The sequence below is a fragment of the Astyanax mexicanus genome, chromosome 10, assembly GCF_023375975.1.
Source record: "Astyanax mexicanus isolate ESR-SI-001 chromosome 10, AstMex3_surface, whole genome shotgun sequence".
Lineage (NCBI taxonomy): Eukaryota > Metazoa > Chordata > Actinopteri > Characiformes > Acestrorhamphidae > Astyanax > Astyanax mexicanus.
In genome coordinates this window covers 5,101,176-5,115,026 of record NC_064417.1, presented here as the reverse complement: position 1 = coordinate 5,115,026, position 13,851 = coordinate 5,101,176, and the positions used below count along the sequence as shown (strand labels likewise).

General features: G+C 37.4%; 1 protein-coding gene across 7 annotated transcripts in view; it reads left to right on the top strand.

The window, feature by feature from the left end:
• The window catches only part of ppfibp2b (PPFIA binding protein 2b), a 100,726-nt gene that overhangs the window by 81,859 nt on the left and 5,016 nt on the right, over positions 1-13,851 (top strand). For 4 of the 7 annotated variants that reach the window (XM_049484455.1, XM_049484454.1, XM_049484460.1 and 1 more), the window contains 10 exons: positions 250-282; positions 1,784-1,919; positions 3,278-3,394; positions 3,596-3,746; positions 6,103-6,214; positions 7,169-7,257; positions 7,367-7,489; positions 8,355-8,486; positions 9,650-9,838; positions 11,293-11,478. In XM_049484455.1, the coding sequence (XP_049340412.1) occupies positions 250-282; positions 1,784-1,919; positions 3,278-3,394; positions 3,596-3,746; positions 6,103-6,214; positions 7,169-7,257; positions 7,367-7,489; positions 8,355-8,486; positions 9,650-9,838; positions 11,293-11,478 (1,268 nt within the window). Of the gene's footprint in view, positions 1-249; positions 283-1,783; positions 1,920-3,277; positions 3,395-3,595; positions 3,747-6,102; positions 6,215-7,168; positions 7,258-7,366; positions 7,505-8,354; positions 8,487-9,649; positions 9,839-11,292; positions 12,084-13,851 lie in introns of those variants that run through there. The other 3 variants (XM_049484457.1, XM_049484458.1, XM_049484456.1) reach the window with 2 other exon arrangements.

Sequence of the window (13,851 nt, the reverse complement as noted above, 5' to 3'; positions counted from 1 at the left end):
CATTCACTACAGTCTTTTTAGACATCAGGAAGACTGTAAATCAGCACAGCTCTGCTTATTACTTGCCTGTTGCTTTTATCTTCATCCCCCTTTTTCCTAAATCTGCTGCTGTTTTGCATGAGCTAAAGCTTGCATTGCTTTTCTCTCTCTTTTCTTACTCTCTAATCCCCCCCTCTCTCTCTCTGTCTGTCTGTCTGTGGCTGTCTCTCCTCTTTTCTCCTGGCTGCTGTGTGTTTTCTGGGTGTGAAGACCGGTGCAGGAGTGCCAGCGCCCCGGCGTTAGGTACCGTACTCTCGCTCTAACTCTCGCTCTGGCTGTAAGACACTCTGCTTTAGTCATGATGGATTAAAGCGCTGCTCTCTCTGCTGTATTTAGTTGGGGGTGTGGGGGGGGGGGGGGTAAAAAAGAAAAAAACTTGTAGGAAATATAATCAGCACAGATTAGGACCAATCACAGACTTAGACTTACACTACTGACGTGTGATTTTTTAAAATATAAAGTGCATTAATTCTATATCCTAGATTAATCTTTTGAACGAAAAAGGCAATTACAAATGTACCTCAGCAGTGTTATTTTAGTCAGAAATATAACTCAGCAGTGCTATTTAATTCACACAATTAGCTACATTCAGCAGTGCACTTTTAGTCAGATATTTACCTCAGCAGTGCTATTTAAGTCATACAGTTAGCTACCCCAGCAGTGCAATTTTAGTCAGAAATTACCTCAGCAGTGCTATTTAAGTCACACAATTAGATACCTCAGCAGTGCTATTTAAGTCACACATTTAGCTACCTCAGCAGTCCAATTTTAGTCATAAATTTACCTCAGCAGTGCAATTTAAATCACACAGTTAGCGATTTCAGCAGTGCGATTTTAGTCAGAAATTTACCTCATCAGTGCTGTTCAAGTCAGAAATTTACCTCAGCAGTGCTACGCAAGTAACACATTAAGCTACATCAGCAATGCTATTTTAGTCAGAAATTTACCTCAGCATTGCTATTTAAATCACACATTTAGCTATCTCTGCAGTGCAAATTTAGTCAGAACTTTACCTCAGCAGTGCTATTATAAATGTATCTCAGCATGCTAATCAAGTCACCCTCCATGGGTGAAATTTACACAGAGAAAAGAATGGCAATCAATTGAATAAAAGCTAATCTAGCTAACATTATTTTAGGTAGTAATATGACAGGTAGTAATCAGACAGGTAGTAAACGCAGTGCTGATGCCCCGCCCATGCAGATCACACACTGTGTGCTGGGTGGCACCAAAAATCAGGCTCTGGTTTTGTCATGGTGGATTAAGCCACTCCTCTCTCCGCTGTATTTAGTTACAGATTCCTTTTGATTTTGCATTTTTTTTGTCATACCTACATTTTTCAGATGAACAAACACATTTTAATATCGGACAAATATAACTTAAGTAAAAATAAAAAAAGCAGTTTTTAAATAATGATTTCATTTATTAAGGGAAAAAAAAATCTATTCAAACCAACATGGCCCAATGTTAAAAAGCTTTGCCTTAGAACACTCCCATGAATACCATTTTTGCCCAGTCTCTTTTTTATTATTGGATGAAGAACACTGGCCTTACCTGAGGAGAGTGAGACCTGCAGGTCAGACAAGTTCTCGATTCTACAGGTCGAGATGTTTGTGATGATTTTGTTGATGGTTAAACTTGTTATGAGCTTTAAGCAATAAAATTAATTTTCCGGCTTGATTAAGATCAGTCAACAAAACCTGTACAGCATTGTGTTTAACATGACTGCTCCTTTTTTTCTCAGGAAAGACAGAGAAAGCCGATGAGTCTACACTGTCAGATCTGTCGCCGCTGTCCTCAGGCGTGGACTCAGGGCATCAATCACCGGTTTCTCCAGAAAACAAGAAGAACCAGAAAGGCATTCGGAAGCTGTGGGGAAAGTAAGGACCTCTGCTATACTGTACTGAACCAGCTCTATAGAACTTTCTGTCACTATTGCTCATTTACTTTCCTGGTGAATTTGGATTGTTGTGACATGATGTCATAGCTAATTTGCTTAATGTAGCCACTGTGAGAAGATTTATGCTTATGATTGCAAATCATAGCAAATCAAGCACAACATCACAGCTCTGGTATCTGTAACATCATGTGAATATATCTTATACCATATACCATTAGAGATGGAGAACAGTTGTAGGAAACACTTTCTATGAATGTCGACTCTATTAGACTCTATAAACACATTCATTATTCATTATGCATTAACAAGGCATTATAATCATGGCTATGAATATTTATAAAAATGCATAACCCCCTACCAGTTGATGCTCGCATCAAATTCCTCCTCCTTCCTACCTGCACTCACTCCTGAAGGCTTACGCCACCTCCCAGCCGCAGCGCTCCTCCAATGAACGTCTCTTTGCTTTACCAAAAAAACATTCACACAAAGCAATCCAGACTGTTCTCATACAGAGTTCCCCAATGGTGGAACAAACTACCTTCCACTACCAGATCAGGAGAATCTCTCGCTATCTTTAATAAACTCCTGAAGACAGAGCTCTACAAAGAGCACCTACTCTCCTAACACCTCTAACTAACTACCTTCTACTACCAGATCAGGAGAATCTCTCGCTATCTTTAATAAACTCCTGAAGACAGAGCTCTTCAAAGAGCACTTACTCTCCTAACACCTCTAACTAACTACCTTCCACTACCAGATCAGGAGAATCTCTCGCTATCTTTAATAAACTCCTGAAGACAGAGCTCTTCAAAGAGCACTTACTCTCCTAACACCTCTAACTAACTACCTTCTACTACCAGATCAGGAGAATCTCTCACTATCTTTAATAAACTCCTGAAGACTGAGCTCTTCAAAGAGCACCTACTCTCCTAACACCTCTAACACACTAACTACTTCTAACCTCATTTCCTTCTTCCCCTCCTCCCCACTCCTCTATCCCATTATTTCCCTTCGACCTCCTTTAAGCCCTATCGAAAAAATGTTTTACCTTTAACTTCTATTATTTTTGTACTTCACTATTGTAAGTCACTTTGGACAAAAGCGTCTGACAAATGTAATGTAATGTAATGTAATGTAATGTAATGTAAAGCGATGTTTATTATGCATTATGACCGCATTATACCAAACACAAATTTGCTTACTTTTTGTATTATGTTGAGTAATTAAACAGAATGTAGAAAATACTATGAAGTATAGTAATGATGACGTTTCCCACTGTGCAGAATAGTTAGGTTAAAACAGCACACTTTCATTCACGTCTCTGTGTTCATCTATCAGGATCAGAAGGACGCAGTCGGGCAGTCTTCCTGCAGACAGTGCAGATTTAAAGAGGGGAGGTTTCAGATCTACCGCAGGTCCTCGACTCGCCTGCATGAGCACTGCAGACTCTGCACGGTAAGACTGCTACTCAACCTACAGCATGATTTGTCCATGCTTACATAAAATCTCAGCTATACGTCTGAATATACACTGAATAGTAGTTGCAGTTCATATGTAAATGGTTTTGTATATTTGTCACATCGTAACTTTAATGTATTCAAAACATCTGTTTGTTAAATCTGATCATAATCCTCGTCTTTCTGTTTCCCTCCTCAGACATGCAAACATTCCCTTCTCTAAGTGGTCATGTGATCAGGTGTGTGTGTGGCTGGAGGATTATGGGTTGGGACAGTACACCCCTATGGCCAAACAGTGGGTCAGCAGTGGCCAGACTCTCCTCTCTGCCTCCCTGCATGACTTGGAAAAGGTACAGGATACACTTAAAGAATCATTTGTGTAAAATTGTTCATATGATAAGATATGTTTATATTTGAAGCATATGAATAGTTTGTAATCAGTAATAAATGAGAGTGAGTGTGTAAAATGGCTCAAGGAGTAAAATGGCTTTACAATGGACACCGAGTGGTCAAGCAATCACTGGTTTGAATCCCAGTCATGCAGCTTGCCATCAGCTGCCGAAGTCTGAGAGAGCACATTTGGCCTTGCTCTCTCTGGGTGGGTACAGTAGATGGGGCTTTTTCCACTTATCTCTGCTAGGGTGATGTCAGTCAGCACAAGTGAGCATCTGTGAGCTGATGTATCAGAACCGAGTCACTTCACTTTCCTCCGAGCATTAGTGCTGTGATGCTAATCGGCAATGCTACATCAGCAGCAGTTCAAAAAGAGGCGGTAACGGCGAGTCTCACTCTGTTGCTGGTCAGTGAATATACTACTACTATGCTAGTGGTGGTGATGAATTACCAGCTTTGGTCAGCAGCCTTACTGAAGCTCAGTGATTACCTGTTCAGCTGAAAAACAGCCAGCTTGCCTGTTTCCATGGCTACAGCACACTGTTTGCATGCTGCTGTCTATACATGGCAACCAGGGGTGTGTTAATTAGAGAGGCAGATTAAAAGGCTAAATACCACATACATAGATTACCGTTGCATACAGCACAGTTCAAATAAGAAAATACTGGCTGTAGCTCTGCTAACACCATCAGATATTAAGCATGTTTCCTTAATATCTGATGATACATCCTGATCGTGTTATGAGTTACTACAAAAAATATAATTCTTAATGGTCCTTTAAATAATAAGGAAGTAAAAAAGTTTACTTGAAATGATTAATAAAATACTATACATGTTTTATGCCACATTTGTTGGAGCATAATTTTGGCCTCAACCCCCCCTCTCATTGTTGAAATGCCATTGACTGTTCTGTGCAGCCAATTACAGTCCTTTTATTTTTTTTATGTCTAAAGATCTTTTAGTATTGGATGTTGGACTGAATGATTATAATAATCGCTCCGTTATATCCGCTTTACTAATTACACACACATTAACAACTCACAGCACCTGGCTCTCATAGTCAGACAGATAATGATGTTATGGCTCTCCGTCCAGTTTGTGGCGCTGCCACTCAAATTGTGCCACAGTTCTGCCCCTCCTTCACACCTGACCATCAGGAATCCGTCCTGCATTTCTGTCTGTCAGTCCAGCTTCACCTTCAGTTCCACCTGTCAGTACTGCTGCCCCTGAACTGATCTACCCTACCAGCCCACATCCACACACTGAGGAAACTCACCACACTGAAAGAATTACTGTTATTCCTGATCCTGTTAGGGAATGTATATACTTAATACATAATAATGAGGCAATAATCTGCAGGGATGTATAGTAACAAAGTAGAACTACTTCACTACTGTACTTAAGTACTAAAATGCTGTACCTTAATCTACTGGAGTATTATTTTTACTTTACTATTGTACTTAAGTACTAAAATGCTGTACCTTAATCTACTGGAGTATTATTTTTCCTCCACTACTGTACTTAAGTACTAAAATGCTGTATCTGTATCTACTGGAGTATTATTTTTTTACTCCACTACTGTACTTAAGTACTAAAATACTGTATCTGTATCTACTGGAGTATTATTTTTACTTCACTACTGTACTTAAGTACTAAAATGCTGTATCTGTATCTACTGGAGTATTATTTTTTTACTCCACTACTGTACTTAAGTACTAAAATACTGTATCTGTATCTACTGGAGTATTATTTTTACTTCACTACTGTACTTAAGTACTAAAATGCTGTATCTGTATCTACTGGAGTATTATTTTTACTTCACTACTGTACTTAAGTACTAAAATGCTGTATCTGTATCTACTGGAGTATTATTTTTTTACTCCACTACTGTACTTAAGTACTAAAATGCTGTATCTGTATCTGCTGGAGTATTACTTTAACTTCACTACTGAACTTAAGTACTAAAATGCTGTATCTGTATCTACTGGAGTATTACTTTAACTTCACTACTGTACTTAAGTACTAAAATGCTGTATCTGTATCTACTGGAGTATTATTTTTACTTCACTACTGTACTTAAGTACTAAAATGCTGTATCTGTATCTACTGGAGTATTATTTTTACTTCACTACTGTACTAATAAACAGTAATACGTGTGTATTATATAAAAATATTTTACAGTGTGCTCTTGCATATATGTATAAGCATTAATAAGCATAGGTATGATAAATGTTCTACTAGGTATAGTGTAGTCAATAAAGGTAATTTAACATGGTCACAGATATTCAGAGCTGTGTCATTTGTGTTCTTCAGGAGCTCGGGATGAAGCACCCGCTGCACAGGAAGAAGCTGCAGCTGGCCCTGCACTCCTTCAGCACCAAACTGGGGGAGAAATCTGCAGACCTGGACTACGTCTGGGTCACGCGTGAGTCCTTTCATAAAACTATGGCTTATTATCAGGCCTCGCTCAAACTGCCAAAATTCACATTGTCTTGCCATGAGCATGCTGGCCAACTGTCACCCACAAGATAACACCTCACAACTTATACAGGTGTGAAAATGATTCAGTCTTATTGCAGCACCATCATACATAAATGCAGAAGAGGAGGAGTTGGGGAGTTATCAGTAGCTGCACTGATTGTTAGTATTAATTTATATAACTCATCATCACTATCAGGGGTGGGACAGTATAATATTGATATTGTATACAGATATTGTATCGATACATGGTATCCGATATCAACAATTGTATTTAAATCATTAGATTAATAGATTAGGACTATTAGGATATTTTTATATATTTTTTATATATTTTTTATTTTAGATATATTTTAGATTCTTTAAAGTAGCACTTTTCGCTTAGATTAGACAGTTTTGCACATCTTGGCTGGATTTTCTCACTCAGCTTTATGAGGTAGAGTCACCTGGAATTCAGGCTTTCAGTTAACAGCTGTGCTGAACTTATCAAGAGTTAATTACTTGAATTTCTTGTCTCTTAATAAAGTGTTTGAGAGCATCAGTTGTAAAGTTGTGAAGAGGTAGAGTTACAGGTATACAGTGAATGAGTAATGTTCTAAATACTTTAAGAAATGAAGGTCAGTCAATCAAAAACATTATGATGAAACTGGCTCTCATCAGGAGAGTTGCCTCTGTTGTACAAGGTAAGTTAATCAGAGTTACCAGCCTCAGAATTGCAAGTTAACAGCTCCCCAGATAAGAGTACCTAAATGCTTTACAGGGTATTTTGTTTTGTTTAACACTTGTTTAAGTTACTACATGATTTCTTGTGTGTTCCTTTATAGTCTGGATCACTTTAGAAGTCATTTACAATAAATAAAAATAAGTAATTGTGATTTAAGCAGTGTGTTGTTTCTCATAGGGTGGCTGGATGACATTGGTTTGCCGCAGTATAAAGACCAGTTCCATGAAGGTCGTGTGGATGGGAGGATGCTGCAGTACCTGACAGTGGTAAGATCTTCCACACAGATCCGTGTCAGTGTCCAGTGTCTACAGCATCTTTAGGCCAGGCATTTTTTTTTTTTTGAATGTCTGATTGATTCTGTTTGTCTCGTTTCAGAATGACCTGCTGATCCTGAAAGTGAGCAGTCAGCTCCATCACCTGAGTATTAAAAGTGCTATACATGTGCTTCACGTCAACAAGTTCAACCCCAACTGCCTGAAGAGGAGGCCGGGGGATGAGGTGAGCCTGAAGACGGTAGAGTCTTTATTTTTGTTTGTTTGTTTTGTTGTAAAACAATGATAAAAGTAAGATATTACAACTTACAGTATACCGTATTTTACGGACTATAAGGTGCACAGGATTATAAGGCGCATTAAGCTACACTAGTAAGGTTGCCTACATTGAAGTAAGTAAGGGTGTCACCATGTTTCCCTTCTAATCTTAAAAAAAAACATTTTCTTTCAAAGTCAAACGAGTGCTGGAAGTTAATCTATACAGATTTCTCTGCTGAAAAATAATTATTTGAAAATTATTGAAAAATAATCATTTAAGTGATTCCTCTTATTTACAGTAAGCTAAAATTTCTAATATTTTGTCTAAAGATGAGTTTGCATTGAAGTTTCTCCAGTGGTGCAGCAGCATTAGCATTAGCCGCTAACCGCAGAGCTAGCGGAACTCTGAGTGATCCAGTAACACAGGGCTCTGTCAGCTAGCAGTTTGTCCAACATAGCTTGTTTTAACATGGCAAACATGCAGACTACAGTTCAATATAATCGCCTCTAAATGGTTAAAGAGCTAAGGCTGCGGTTAGCAGCTAATGCTAATGCTGCTACACCCAGCCTTAGTGCTGCAGAAACTTCACTGAAAACTCACCTTTATAACGCTGTACTTCAGCAGAGTGGTTTTACTGCTCTTTAAACCTGACTGGTAGAATTCATACATAAGGAGCACCGGATTATGAGGCGCACTGTCGATATTTGGGAAAATTAAAGGATTTTTATTATTTTTATTTGTATTATTGAGTTATAAGTAAATACATTTTTAAGAGCTGAATCTCATCTCATTTGTTTTTTTTTGTGTGTGTGTGTGTTTGTGATGCTGGCAGGCACACATTCAGTCGACCCCCTCTGAAGTGATGCAGTGGTCTAATCACAGAGTGATGGAGTGGTTGCGATCAGTGGACCTAGCTGAATACGCACCCAACCTGCGGGGCAGCGGTGTGCACGGAGGCCTCATAGTGAGTAATATAAAACACACTTACTGTGGACTTCTGCTCACAGATACAGCTATAAAAATCAATCCAATCAGACACAAAGCTATTGAAACAGCAGCGAACCCTCATACACTATGTATAGCTCTGGAACAAAAATAAGAGACTAATAGAAATAATGCATTTCTTTGATTTTACCAAGCTGAAAACCTCTGGAATATAATCAAGTGGAAGATGGATGATCACAAACCATCAAACCAAACTGAACTGCTTATATTTTTGCACCAGGAGTGATGGCATAAAGTTATCAAAAAGCAATGTGTAAGACTGGTGGAGGAGAACATGATGCCAAGATGCATGAAAACTGTGATTAAGAAAAACCAGGGTTATTCCACCAAATATTGATTTCTGAACTTTAAAAATCGAATAGAAATATGAACTTATTTGCTTTGCATCATTTGAAGTCTGAAAGCTCCTTTTTTGTTATTTGAGCCATTTTTCTTTCTTTTTTTTTTTAAAAATGCTCTAAATGACAATATTTTTATTTGGAATTTGGGAGAAATGTTGTCTGTAGTTTATAGAATAAAACAACAATGTGCATTTTATTTAAACATATACCTATAACTGGCAAAAATCAAAGAAACTGATTCAGAAACTGAAGTTGTCTCTTAATTTTTCAGAGCTGTTTATTTTTTTGTTTAAGTATCCACTCACCTGCATTTCGTTAAGCTGAAGCTACATGAAGTTTGGATTAGAGCACATACAGTAAATGCTTCACAGAGTTAAATGGAGTTAAAGGATTTTGTAAGGTTCCTTTCTGATTTTGGCCAAACTGGTAGCCCTAAGTAGCATGAATAATATTTTCCTTTTATTTTAAAAAAGCTTTTTTGTATTTGTAGTTGCATATCACCCCCTCACTGCAGTCACATAAAGCTCTACTGTGCTAAACGTTTCACCTGCAGGGCAGTATAACAATCTGCTGACTTCTTAATCTTGATTTCAGTCACATTATTAGCAACATGACTTTTGATATGAACATTTTGTTACATCAGAGCCCTTTTTTTATCTGTAGTTGTTTGCTTTTAATCATCTGCTCAATTATGATTAATTAAGAGTAGCAACAATGATTTTATACGCTTATATGTTATAGAATTTTAGCACCTAAAGTGTGTGAATGCATTTTACAACAGATCCTGGAGCCACGCTTTAACTCGGACACGCTGGCCATGCTGCTGAACATCCCTCCACAGAAGACCCTGCTGAGGAGACACCTGGCCACCAACTTCGCATCGCTGGTGGGAGCCCAGGCTCAGCAGGAGAAGCAGGAGTACGTGGAGTCTGCAGGATACACGCCGCTCTCCACCACAGCTAAAGTCCGGGTACTGCAGCTTTCTCACTTCTCAACTCAGCTTTCTGAGAATATCACAAGCAGCACTGCAGACATGCACATGCAGATACCACCACTCTCTCATAGAGCAGGCAGACATTTCACATTCCATAGACACGGTCTGCTTTTTAAATTAGGTATAATAATTCAGAGAGTCCAATCAGAATAGAGCTCGGTGTCACAGAATGCACAGAAAAAAAATAACTTTCTTTGATTTTATCAAATTGAAAACCTCTAAAATATAATCAAGAGGAAGATGAATGATCACAAGCCATTAAACCAAGCTGGACTGCTTGAATTTTCGCACCAGGAGTGCAGGCATAAAGTTGGCATCCAAAAGCAGTGTGTAAGACTGGTGGAGGAGAACATGATGCCAAGATGCTTGAAAACTGTAATTAAAAACCAGGGTTATTCCACCAAATATTGATTTCTCAACACTTAAAACTTTATGAATATAAACTTGTTTTCTTTGCATTATCTGACATCTGAAAGCTCTGCATCTTTATTGTTATTTAAGCCATTTCTCATTTTCTGCAAATAAATGCTCTAAATGACAATATTTTTATTTGGGATTTGGGAAAAATGTTGTCTTTAGTAGTTTATAGAAAAAAGCAACAATGTTCATTTTACTCAAACATAAACCTATAAATAGCAAAATCAGAGAAGCTGATTCAGAAATTGAACAGAGCTGTATACATCTACCTAGCTCTATCTCTCTAGCTTCAATACAAACCTCTAACATCAACAATGAATTCAGTTTTGAAATCAGAATATAATTGTCTAAATAAATGTTTTGGTGCTTCAAGTATTTTGAACCATTATTTAGAATTTACTACTATACAGTAATACTACATTTTTCTCCTAATTTATCTGGCCAGTTGTCCCACTTGTTCTGCTGCTAGTCAGCTGTATATCCCCCATTACTAGTGATGCCTTAACACAAGGAGGGTGAAGACTCGCACATGCCTCCTCCTGATTGATTAATGAAGTTTGATTAATGTCTAAAAGTTTGTGACCTCAAGCTCAGGAGTACCTGGGTTCTGCAGCAGGACAATGACCCAAAGCTCACAAACAAAAAGTCCACCTCTAAAAGGCTGGGGAAAAAAAGAAAAAAAAATGAATGTTTTGGAATGGCCTAGTCAAAGTCTGATTGAGATGCTGTGGAATGATCTTAAACAGGACATTTATGCTGGAAAATCCTCCCATGTGTTTGAATTAAACAGTTCTATAGAGAATAGTGGAACAAAATTCCTCCACAGAGATGTGAAAGACTTGTTGCCAGTTTTTGCAAAAGCTTGATTGCATTTGTTGCCCCCATGAGCCAGGCTGGTTTGGATAAATTTTAAATAAAAAAACGTAAAAGCTTTTGAGATATAATCTGGTTATATTTGTTTGATATTAACATATATGTTAACACTATATATTACTTTCTTTTATCTTCAACAGCCAAAAAAACTGGGCTTCTCCAATTTCGGCCACCTGCGCAAGAAACGTCCAGATGACTCCACGGACTACATCTGCCCTCTGGAGGCAGCCCAGGCCCAGGCTCTGCTGAACGGAGCCCAGCGGCCCTACACGGGCTTCAGGGGCCTCAGCCCCATCCTGGACCGGGACCCTGAGAAGCGGGAACAGGTGGGCCCTCCACACGGCTGAAGCTAAGCTAGCCCACCCCGTCCCCCTGAGCTTGCTGCCAGTCCCACACCATTCCCCAATCAGCTGAACCAACCGCCAACCCCCTCTCATTCCGTGCCATCACATATTACCCAGCATCCCTCACTCGCTGCCATGTGACCTGTTACTGAGAGACAGATAAACAGGGATGTCTACACACAGCGCTGAACTTTGACCTGTGGATTTGGGACTGGTTGTGCCAATGGTCATAGTAATATTTTATTATGTGACGTGTAAAATTGATTTTATATTAGATAAACTAACACTTTTCCATTTTTACACTTTATTATCACTGTCATGCTGTTCTGTCTGAAAGCAGAGGGGTTTAAATCAACTCGTGCAACATTTGCACACTTTAGGGTTTAATTTAATATTTATAGTGGTGGATTTTAGCATGCGTACAGATGATTTTTAACACGTTTGGTAACAGTGTATATTTGTAATAGATGTTTCATATATTCATATATAATATTTTTATAAATAGATGGATGTGCCGCTTAATGTAAATATATAAAAGCGAAAAGCCACAGGATACAATGATCAATAAATCTCCTCCATCACTGTGACACTGTGTGTTCTTCTGCAGAAACTGAATCAAGACAGTAAACGCAAATAGCATTATAAAGAAAGTTATCCATTAAATGGCAAATATACTGGACTTTTCATTTTGTTTATTTTTAAGTTTGCTAAATTTCACGAGTTACATTCACATGGTTTTATGAACCAAAAACAGAAATAATGCATTGATATACAGCATTATGCAAACATTTTCACACCCATGGTTTATTTTCAAACTTTAGGTGAAAATAAATTCAGATACTCAACAGAGAAACACAATAAAGTTTGTAACCATTACTTTAAAGTAAATTGAACTTATTGATCTTTTGATTGATTGATTGAAATTGATTGATTGACTTGTTTAGATACTATTTACCTTCCAAAACTTAATTGAATCATCATTTGAACTTACTCACTTGACTACAGGGTTTTTTTGTTACTTCGCCTTTAGAACAGATATAATAATCTGTGTTGCCAAAAGTATTGGTAACACTTTACTTGGATGGTCCATTTGATGGCCTCTTTGATGCTCAACTGACATTCAACTAACATTCAACTACATGTCTATTAAATGCAAATGAACTAAAAGATGAAAGTAAATGATTCTCTATTGAATATAACCCTACATTCAACTCTAACCCAAACGCTTATCTTAATATTTTAGGATTGGGTTTAGGGTTAGATTTTAATCTTAGGTTAAGGTTAGGGTAAGGGTTGGGTGTAGGGTTAGATTTTAATCTTAGGTTAAGGTTAGGGTAAGGGTTGGGTGTAGGGTTAGATTTTAATCTTAGGTTAAGGTTAGGGTAAGGGTTGGGTGTACAGTTAGGTTCTATTTTGAATAATTTACATTCAACACAGGGTTAAGTTAAATTTAATGGACATTCGATTCAGTGTTAGTTGAATGTCAGTTGAGCATCAACAAGGACATAAAATGGACCATCCAAGTAAAGTGTTACCAAAGTATTTACTTACCCATGCATATCATTGAAATCAGGTTTAATCAATCAATCATTCAATGGCCACAGGTGTATAATATCAACACCGAGGACCTAGTCATGCAGACGGCTTCTACTATTATAATGAAAGAATGTGTCTCTCTCAGGATTGAACTCCAGCATGGTATCATCCTAGGATGCAGCCCCTGTGCAACAAGTTATTTGTTATTTGAGCAAACTGATTTCTTTAATATATATATATTTTTTATTTTACTGACAACTTGAGTTAAAATTAGACCAAAAAACATTTTATCATGCCTAAATTGTAAGTACATTTCATTGATTTTTATTTTTTGTTACATTTTATTACAAATTGCTTTGCTTAATAATTCTACTTTGAATGTTATGATCAGGTGAATAAAATAGATTTATATTTAGTTTTCTCTCTGATTTAAATAAAATACAAGTAAAATAATAAAAGAAAACAGTACAGCATAAGGCAAACACAGAGTCACTGCAGCTCAGAAAAATAATACTTTTTCTTTTGATTACAGCCTATAACATAGGGGACGGGACAGGCATTTACTGATAATATATGATCTACACGTTTACCTAAAGGACACCTAGTATGCAATATACTTCAGTTAGGACTCTATCAACTGGGAAGTCAATAGTTCATTATGAAACAGTTTACATTACACCATATCCTGTGTACCTTTAAAATATTATTATTATTATTATTATTATTATTATTATTATTATTATTATTATTATTATTATAATTTCAGTCGGTCATTATGGTCTTTAATAAGATACATTAGAAAGACATAACCTGATGCAT